Here is a 9,726-nt window from a genome sequence, read left to right as displayed (position 1 = left end):
TTGATTGATTTATTGTTAAGCGAAACCTTGACATGATGATTGCCGCTTTAGAAATCTAAATAAAAATATGCATTATCAGCAAGTCATTGATGAGATGTGTGGTAGGAGTGACAGATTGGTTTAAGGTGAGGGTGGAATTACAGTAGAGACTGGTTCTGAGGCAATACTGACAGGGCAGCTCATGTTGAGCAGTTTATAGACAAGGCTGACATGATTTAGACACGTGCAGAGGACCGATAGTGGCTATATAAGACAAAGGATACTGAATATGGAGATGCTAGGCAGAGGGAAAAGAGAAGATTCTTCGCTAAAGAAAGCAGCCAAAAGAACAAGAAGAACTAGAAAGTGCATTTTCTGAAGAAACTGCAGTGTGAATGCTTGAATCTGAATGTATGCACTGAAATGAATTAATTGCTGAATTTTGAGTTAAAAATGTTGAATGATAAAAAAAAAAAACCCGAATTTAACGTGAAAACAAAAGTGCTGAACTGCTAAAAGCTGAAGGTTACACAGAAGAAGAAGTTGGAAAAAAGCTGAAAATGTTTTAATTGTAAATTAGAAAAATCTAAGAAATGAGAAAAGAAACTTTAGAGTCAGAAAACACCTGAATGAATATTAAAAGTTCATATTCTTTGAATCACTGAATGACTAAAATGTGAGCCCTCCACTTGGATCCACACAGTTTTAAAGGTTTACATCTCTGAGCTTTTGAAAGACACGGTGTTGGAAAGAGAAGAACGATGGATACGTTTTGAGGGTAAAATGATGGCTGTAGAGCAAACACTGTGGACACAGCAGCAGTTGAAAGAGAAGTGTTTAAGATGAATCTTGGCAGAGTGAGAGAGAGCTCGTTAAGCAGGCAGGTGTGAGCCTGGTTGCTATAGTGACTGCACCCAATGGCTCCATACACGGACACAGACATGCACCTCACTTTTGCTGCTTAAAATGAACAGAAAAGTCAGCCCCAAACAAATCGCTCCCAAATGAAAAGTACAAGTCGTATTGACGAAATTCTTTCACCGTGAGCGACAGCAATGTCTAGTCTACTGAATTCTCAGTTTTCATGCCTGTGGAGTATATTATATGGACGTGGTGACAGTGTAAAGACACCCTGTACTTCTGATTTTCAAACGAACCTTCTGAGCCATTTTAACATTAGAGTCTATGGAAGAGTTGGAGGGAGGAGGCTGTGCATTGGTGACATTTATGAAAGAACCATAACACCTAGTACAATAGTAAACACATTGGATGAAAGAGGACAGCGATGGCTACGTTTTGAGGGTAAAATCATACCTGTACAGTAAACGCTGTGGACACAGCAGCAGTTTTAAAAAAGATTTTAAGATTAATTTTTTTGCTCCTCTCACTCTAGCAGTTGAGCTGTCTCACTCTAGCCCCAACATTCCGTCCCATACACACCCATTATAAACTCTGAAACGGGTGAAAAGACATCATGAAACTTAAACTGGAACTGAAGAAAAAGTATAATATATATTGAAAAGATAAATACAAGTTGGATAGTTGAACGTCTTGTCTTCGTTTTAAAGTTTGAATGGTGGCTCTATGTCAATGTATGTGGAAGTAGATACAGTTTAAAGAAGAGTAAGTTGAATGAGAATTTGAAGCGTCTCTCCATTGAAATACATGGGAAATTTTTGTTGAAAAAAGTTGAATAATTTTAAAAATATAAATGTTAAAAATGAGAAAAATAGAAGCAGTCATGTCCAAAAGAAGAGGAATCTAACGGTGTTTGAATGGTTTTTCTAAGTTGAACGGTTTTGAAGGAGATAGAGTACAAAAAACGTACGGAATAGATAATAAAATAGTTTAAAGATTAGAAGAACAATACTGTGAATGCTTTTCAAGCATTCACACTAATTATGCTCTTTGATAAAGCAAATTGAACTTTCATAAGTGTAAAGTGATGTGTATTAGTTGGTGCTCAAGGCACAATAACATCCAAAAATGTAATTAAACACCCATGGCAGTTTTGATTTTCATGATCATCTTTCTGCACTCCAGGACATTTTGACATGCAGTAAATCACTTAAAAGCATGATCAAAATCCTCCAGTTTTATGTAACGGTCTAACACAGACAAACAGTGAGTTATTTCTTGATACCTTCTATCTGAGTAAGAGTTTGCATGTAGGAATCTGACTTTGGCAGCAGGGTGATGATGATGATGTGATGATCACAGCAGCAACATCTTGGGTTCAAATCCACAGGCCAACTGGGGCCTTCCTATGTGGAACTGGTGACCTGTCCAGAGTGCACCTAAGACAGATGGGCTCCAGCCAGCCAGAACTTGAATCGAATAAATGGAGGAACGATGAATAGAATCTGACTTTAAGAAAGTGGTTTTAAATTATGTTAAAACTTGAACATACATATGCGATTATGAAAATATCTTTAGGAAAAACGTTTCTTTTTTCTTCAATTCATTAGGCTACATTTATTTTAAGGTTATGTTGACTTTGGAAACAACCAAATCCCAATATCATTTTTGTTTGTTTGTCTTTATTTCACATTTTCTGCACATGTACCCTTGATTTTTACAGCCTAAGGAAAGAGAAAAGAACTATACCCCACTTCACACATACTACAGCACTCACACCAAAAGACTTCACAGACAATTATCAGTGTTTGTATTTACTCAGGGAACTCTAGAGCTCTAGAAAGCAGATCTGAGATGAACTGGACACACATCAGTGTTGCCCAAAGTCTCAAATGCATCAGTGACGTGTGCAGTTATCGCCTCCTTGTAAATGATACACTCATTAATTCACTTTCATGTAATCAACTTCTGTGTTAACTCTTTGTTACTGTCATTGTTAAGAACTGCATTGACACCATACCTCGAAGCCACTTTGAAGCACTCCATTCATTATTTACAATGTAACTAGTGCACTCGTCTCCCTCTGTTGTCTTCTTTGTAAGCATACAGTAAAATGCCACAGACTTACAGTATTCACATCATTACTCTACCAGCACTGGTAAAGGCCTACTTAGGTCATGTGTGAGTCACTACCTGGCACTTGGAACACTAGTGGCTATTGTTATTGTGGTGCTGTAATGCTCTATAGAGTGGCATTGTGTTGCTCTGTCTTCTGCTGTCACAGACAGAAAGCAAAGGAACTGATAGATTAATGCATGCCCGCACAACTACGATTATATTTACAGTCACCTACAGTGCAATCAATCAGGTTTAAGAACAAGGATAATATCTCATGAATAAAGATGGTGCTTGGAATTGTACTACATGAACACATGCAAAGACAGATAGTGATTCAGGCTCAATCTGGTTTTTGCTTGTTATCATACAGTTATCTGCTGGAGCAATGTGTGATTTTATTAGAAGAAATAGCAGGATCTTTATGAAGTGAAAAAAGGATCATGTATTTTTCTTTGTTCCCGCCGTATAGAGTAACTCAGATAAGGAAAATGAGATGGAAGACAGGACAACACACACACACACACTGAAAAATATGGCACCACATGCTAATGCACACACATCTCCATTGTTCTATTGTTCTTCTCCATTCAGCAGAACCCCTCGTAGTGTTTACATAAATGACTCAAAGGTTTTTCCTTGTAAAACAAGTATTTTGAGGAGCTTTAATATATGTAATGGTACAAATGTAAACACACACCATTTTTCCTCCACAGAGCATACAACGTTTATTGTATTTAACTGGCAGACAGAGAAAGAGTGTTATTGAAGGGTATCAGGTATGACATAATAAAACAAGTTCAGTTTTCAGCCTCCTGTGACGTTTCTCAAGACAACAAAAGAAAAGTGACACTTAATAAAAAATAATTACATGAATCAATGTCAAGAGGAGAAAAGACAGGTTTGACATCATTCGGGGTGGATTTGTGGAAGGCCTTCAGACATTTTAGACATAACCTTTGACTTGTGTGGCAGGTGCCCTGCGTGGACTGCTCTCTCCACTGCTGAAAGTGGGAGAGCCTGGGATTCCGGGAGGACTTGACCCCGCATAGAGCAGTGACCCCCCAATTAGAAGCAAGGCTGATGCCCCCCAGCCGATGTAAAGGGCAGGGCCGAGCTCACGCTTGTGTGGAGCTGCCACATGTGGATCATAGAAATCCCTGATGATGGAGTGGGCAGTCCAGCAGACGGGCACAAGGTAAAGAAACCCTGCGATGGCAAAAAGGGAGCCAGAAATGCGAGCAATGCGGGCTTTAAGGCTGTTTACGCCGATGCATTTAGTGCACTTGACTCCTAGGACCCCCAGAGCCAGAGCCAGGCCACAGAGCAGGATGGACAACACAGTGAGGCCGCGGGCGGCCTGCATGTCGCTGGGCAGAGCCAGCAAGCTATCGTACACCTTACACTGGATCTCACCTGTGCTCTGCACTATGCAATTCATCCAAAGGCCTTCCCAAATGATCTGAGCTGTCACTATGTTGTTACCGATGAAGGCGGTGACCCGCCACAGGGGGATGGCACAAACTATTAACCCACCCACCCAGCCCACGATGGAAAGGATCAGACCCAGCAACTGCATGCCCGTGGTAGCCATGGCGAAAGACAGATGGACTTGTCTCTGATATATTAGTCTCTGCACAGGCCAAACTTATAGTCCCACAAAGAAATGTGACAGTCTATATTGCTCGAAATGCCGTGGTCCACTCCGCCGTCTGTGGATGATGGCGTCGATGAGGTCAGTTTGATGTGGATTGATATCCTAAAATTAACAAAACATAAAATAGTCGCACCAGCCGGGTTATTCTCTTAGTAATCAAACAAGCAGTGCAAGAAAACGCTCAGAGACACACTGGATATTACATCACATGCTGTTGTTATTTACCACAACAACCACTAGCATAACATTAGTAAAGTATGAAAATACTATTGGAGCATATAGTTATCATAAATATTTGGAATCAGGCTGGGAGGCCTGTTGGATTCCAGTAAGAACTGCAGAGAATAGCTTTCTTTGACATGACTGTGGGTGTCGAGCTACGCCTTGCCGGGTGGTGGATTATCTCAGAAAAACATGAGGAGACTCGGAACACAAGCAGCTTTCATGAAAGCCTGTAGAGTGGGCCAGGAGAACCTGTGTCTTCTGTTTGTTACAGCTACAATTTTACTAATACTGTTTATACGATCCATTCATAACAAGATCGATACATATGCAGCAGGACATTGAGGACCAATGGGATGCATTTTACTATTTAGTTCAGTTATTTAGTTTGAGTTTTGACTCCAGTAAAACTAATTCTGAAAGATTATTGTGATGTTTGGTGCAGATGACAGTGGATAAACCATATTAAAATAACAGAGGGCCCTGGAATATTCCCAGATCTCATTACTAAAATGTCCATTTCATTCCTAGGAAGTTTTGCAGATAACACAATGGAAGAAAAGCCACTTCCAGTACATACATGTGTTGGAAACTAACAAACTAACAAAGCACATCGCATAAATTTGCTCTTAAGCCATAGTGAAGACATTTCTGACATTTGGAAATGTCCAAACAATATTAATGAAATGGTTATTATGAGGAATATTTACCTGAAATAGAGGTCGCTGAACTTTCACTGCTCCTCCCGGAGATGATTCACAGTTTACGGTTTGCCTGAAGCTCCGTAGGTTTTGTAGTTGAGCTGTGAATGCCTGAAGTTGTGAATGACAGCCCTGAGAATTCAGTTCAGTCAACAGGAAGGCCAGAGAGCAGGGGAGGCTCTCTGTCTCTCAGCTCCAACACCCAGGACAGGACTGGAGATGGGGCTGCCCTGCGAGATGCCAGTGTGTCTGTGTGGCGGTGGGCTGAAGCACGCACTTCTGTGCACGACTGTGTTGGTGTGTGAATGCGTGAATGTGTTTGAGTGTGTCTCCCAGTGCCTGGTGTACGGGCACAATGCCCTGCTGTTTTACTGTGCCCTCCCCCCCGCTTTCCCTGCTTCTCGTCAACCTCTGTCCCAACCCTGCAGCCCCGCGCATCCATCCAACTCAGCAATCCTCTTTTTTCTACTTTCACTCACTTGTTCATTTATGACAGCCATCTATTATTTACTGCCACACTTTTTTCTTTTTTCAGTCTGTTTATGCGTTTCATTGAGGTTTTCAAGTGTACTGACGTAGTCCTTTTGCACCATCTTGTTCAGTAGCCTGCTCTGACAGGGAAAATGTGGCTCATTGTTCAATAGCTTTGTAAATAAATAAACACATTAATCACGCTAGATAAATATTAAGGAGATAACAAGAACCAACAAGTAACTCTTTTTAAACTGGAATGAGGTTTAGATGTTGCAAAAACTTGAGCAGATGACTAGAGGAGCTGCATTTCTGCCTCCATGCATGCGACCAGGACTGAAGAATGGATGGAGCCGATCTGTGAACTTATCCGTGAAGGTCTGAATGTGGACTCCAGAGTCTGCGCAGTAGAAGGACACACGACCTTCGTTGTAATCCAGAAACACTCCAAACTTCTTGGGTCGTTGGTCTAGAGCCAACTGGGTGACAGGAGAGGTGTTTGCAATGTACTGGCCTCCAGCTTTCAGGCTTAAGGTCCAGAAACCATTTGCAGGGCACACTGTGAACTTGCCTTTCCTGTTTACGGACTGTCTGGCAACACCTAGGGTCCATTCTATCTTCTCCCCAACCTCCACTTCCCAGTAGCACCTCCCGCCAGCGAAGCTTTCTTTGGCCAGAACATTTCCCACTCTGTCAAACCTCTTGGGGTTCTCCGGTACTTCCTGAAGCTTATCCGTGTGCCTCACCTGCTTTCTGTCATCTGAGACCCAAAGGAAAGGGTTTGCTGTTTTAGCACTTAGGTTAACATCCACTAAAAAGAAAAAAGAGCAAAGAAAGGAGAAAAAGAGCAAAAAGTCAAGAATTAGTCAAACAGTGCTCGTTCATTTTCAGCTATTCACAACAGCTGAAAATTCATGCAGTTAAATTTTGAACTCAAAATGAAGCTGAATTATGGTTATATTTTTGATATTATCCACAAAAATAATCTTCAATCCCTAATCATTTTTGTAAAGTTGATAAAATGTATTTCTGCACAGCGAGAACCTTACCTGAGTATTTCTCGATTCTCTTAAGTTCTAAAAATGAACAACAGGGGAAAAAAAAGAATGTCAATGAATTTATCTTTTAAGATTGATATGATGCACGCAAGATTAAAACAGCACCACCCACCAGCTTTGGAGAGTCTGTTGACTTCTAACTTTATTTGTTCCAACACGTCTGACAGTGCTCTTCTGGTGACTCCAATACAAGGATCAGTTTCTATGGTAACCTTGGACCAGTCCTTCATCTCACAGGGCTAAATAGCATTCGCAGTGTTGGAAAGATTTTACAATTATGCTTCAAATCACATCATCATCATCATGCATTTGGCAGTAGATGGAGATAACTTACCTTGGCAGGTCGCTTCAAGTCGTCACTCTGATCACCAGAGATCTGAGGGTCCGGTTCTTTGGTCTCCTTCCTCAGCTCCTCAATCTCCTGTTCGATCTCTTTGACCAGTGTTTCTACCTTGCTCTCCTCTTCTCTCTGCCTCTCCTCAATTGCAGCAACAACAGCTTTATGGCTCTTCTCCATAGCATTTACAAGTGCAGAGAAGATCTTCTGACTCTCTCGCACCTCTCTGAGGTAAGAGTTCTGATTGGACAGCAACATCATTTAATGATGTACAGATCAAAGGAAAATAAAGAAAAAATATAAATTATGTTATACATGTTTAAATTTTATAGATATTTCCACTCACCTTTTGTAGCCCGAGAGAGTATTTCAGTCTTTCTATCTTCTGCACCCTTTCCTGAATCATTTGGTTAACATCTATAACCTGTGAATGTGCAAACGATTTGCATCAGCACACAAAAATACACTAGATTTATTAGATTAGATTACCTGTTATTAGATAACAGACAAAAGAGTACCGTTTCCTCATCTGGTGGTTTCTGTGGTCGAGACTTCCTGTAGTTTTCAGATATGTCTGCCAGTATGTGGTTGACACTGAGATCAGGCTTGTCTGTGAACAGTCTCCTGCAGTGAGGGCAGTATTTCAACTGATGTCGTGTCCAGTATTTGGACAGGCAGGACAAGCAAAAGCTGTGTCCACATGGTATGGTTACGGGGCTGGTGAAGATGTCCCTACACAGAAAGCACAAGAAGTGCTTTTCAGGGAGCAAGCAGATGGTAGAGGCCATGATCTGAAAAAGAAATTATGTCAGAAAAAGTAAGAAACAGAGCTTTTTCCTGCTGTGCATATCGAAGTCTTTTAAGGGAGTGTTGTGTTTGAATAGTAAAGCAAAGACTAAACCAAAAGTGATACCTAAGAGTAAGTGAGAAGTGCCAACAGAAGTCGTTTGATAAACAAATGCAATGAAACCATCTTGTTAACAGTCCAAACTTAAAAGTACTATAAAGTACTATAAAGTAGATTTGTGTTTTTAACACATAATTGTGTAAATGCTCAATCCTGCATCCAGGATTTTACTTGCGCACTATGACGGTACACAAGTATCAAAAGTACTAGTCACTGTTACTCATATTACAAGATGCTTATCGTATGTTTTATGAATTTTCAAGTGTATTAGTCATACATTGATTGGCCACTTTGTTAGGTGAGTCCGTTTAATTGCTCGTTAACATAAATATCTAATCTGCCAATCACATAGCAGCAACTCATACATTTAGGCATGTAGAAATAGTCAGAATGATGTGAAGTTGAAACTGAGCATAAGAATGGGGAAGAACGTAATTTAAATGACATTCGATGTAGCATAGTACTTGGCAGAGAATCACCCTGGGCTACTGGGGTTTTCCTGCACAACCATCTCTAGGCTTTACAGAGAATGGTCTGAAAAAGAGATTGTATCCAGTGAGAGGTCAGAGGAGAATGACCAGACTGCTTCAAGGAAGGCAACAATAACTCAAATAACTACTTTTTACAGCCAAAGTATGCAAAAGAGCATCTCCTTGAAGCAGATGGGCTTCAGTAGCAGAAGACCACACCAGGTGCCACTTCTGTAAACCATGAACAGGAAACGGAGGCTACAGTTTGCACAGGATCACCAACATTAGACAATAAAAGACTGGACAAATGACTCTCAGTTTCACTTTGCTGCCATGTTCAGATGTTAGAATCAGAATTTGGAGTAAACAAAAGCATGGATCCGCACTCCCTTGCATCAACAGTTCAGGTTGGTGGTGTTGGTGCAATGACCTGTGGGATATTTTCTAATCACACTTCAGACACCTTAGTACCACCACAACCCAAGATTTTAGACACAGATACTTAAGGTTTGACTTTAAAATCCATGCTTATTAAACAACAGTAAAAATTCAGGATTCAGCTCACATTTCGCGTGAGAGAAGGCGGATTTACTCATGGCAGAAATATTTTCACTGGAATTCAGGGCGTCATGTTTTAACATTGTGTTCTCATACAGAATGGATTACTCTCATTCTACACAGACTAAAGAGGCAGAAACAACTGGACATGATTATACTTTAATGCCCTGCTGTTGAACTTTACTCCGTTATCTCTTTCTATCTCTGCGTGTTTTGATTGCCACTGTCACAGCCAGTGTGAGCACCAGCAGATAGATAACAAACAGAGGCAGCAAAATATGCAGTCAAACTGGTATTTGCCAAATAGTTTTCTTGTGTCATGAGGAAGCTACTACTCAAAACAAAAATGAACTCACTAAATTCTCAAGATCGTTTTAATGTAATGTGCAATCC

The 9,726-nt window shown here is 40.6% G+C and overlaps 2 protein-coding genes across 3 annotated transcripts; both read right to left on the bottom strand.

The window, feature by feature from the left end:
* Window positions 1-3,734: 3,734 nt before the first annotated feature.
* cldnk (claudin k) lies at window positions 3,735-5,588 on the bottom strand. Its single transcript, XM_085352555.1, has 2 exons — window positions 5,542-5,588; window positions 3,735-4,711 (listed from the first exon to the last, which is right to left on the bottom strand). The coding sequence occupies exon 2, from the start codon at window positions 4,544-4,546 to the stop codon at window positions 3,899-3,901; it is 648 nt and encodes a 215-aa protein (XP_085208681.1). The 5' UTR covers window positions 4,547-4,711; window positions 5,542-5,588; the 3' UTR covers window positions 3,735-3,898.
* A 681-nt stretch (window positions 5,589-6,269) lies between these two features.
* btr02 (bloodthirsty-related gene family, member 2) lies at window positions 6,270-8,186 on the bottom strand. Of its 2 annotated transcripts, none has more exons than XM_085352553.1 (6): window positions 7,917-8,186; window positions 7,745-7,822; window positions 7,396-7,638; window positions 7,174-7,300; window positions 7,053-7,079; window positions 6,270-6,814 (listed from the first exon to the last, which is right to left on the bottom strand). In XM_085352553.1, the coding sequence occupies exons 1-6, from the start codon at window positions 8,184-8,186 to the stop codon at window positions 6,270-6,272; spliced, it is 1,290 nt and encodes a 429-aa protein (XP_085208679.1). The 2 variants fall into 2 exon arrangements, with proteins under 2 accessions (XP_085208679.1, XP_085208680.1); XM_085352554.1 differs by having other exon boundaries at window positions 7,174-7,291.
* Between the last annotated feature and the right edge of the window lie 1,540 nt (window positions 8,187-9,726).

Source organism: Diplotaxodon limnothrissa, linkage group LG4, assembly GCF_057381915.1.
Source record: "Diplotaxodon limnothrissa isolate DT_005_m linkage group LG4, D_limnothrissa_male_GT1.1, whole genome shotgun sequence".
NCBI lineage: Eukaryota > Metazoa > Chordata > Actinopteri > Cichliformes > Cichlidae > Diplotaxodon > Diplotaxodon limnothrissa.
Note: the sequence above shows the minus strand (reverse complement) of the source record. Positions and strands in the feature narration are given on the sequence as shown.

Excerpts from the sequence above, each read along its gene's own strand:
- btr02 (XM_085352553.1), bottom strand. The coding sequence starts at position 8,186 with ATGGCCTCTACCATCTGCTTGCTCCCTGAAAAGCACTTCTTGTGCTTT. Across the intron at positions 7,823-7,916 it reads AACCACCAGATGAGGAAACG|GTTATAGATGTTAACCAAAT; the intron begins GTACTCTTTTGT and ends GCACATTCACAG. Across the intron at positions 7,301-7,395 it reads ACTTGAAGCGACCTGCCAAG|CCCTGTGAGATGAAGGACTG; the intron begins GTAAGTTATCTC and ends AATGCTATTTAG.
- cldnk (XM_085352555.1), bottom strand. The coding sequence starts at position 4,546 with ATGGCTACCACGGGCATGCAGTTGCTGGGTCTGATCCTTTCCATCGTG.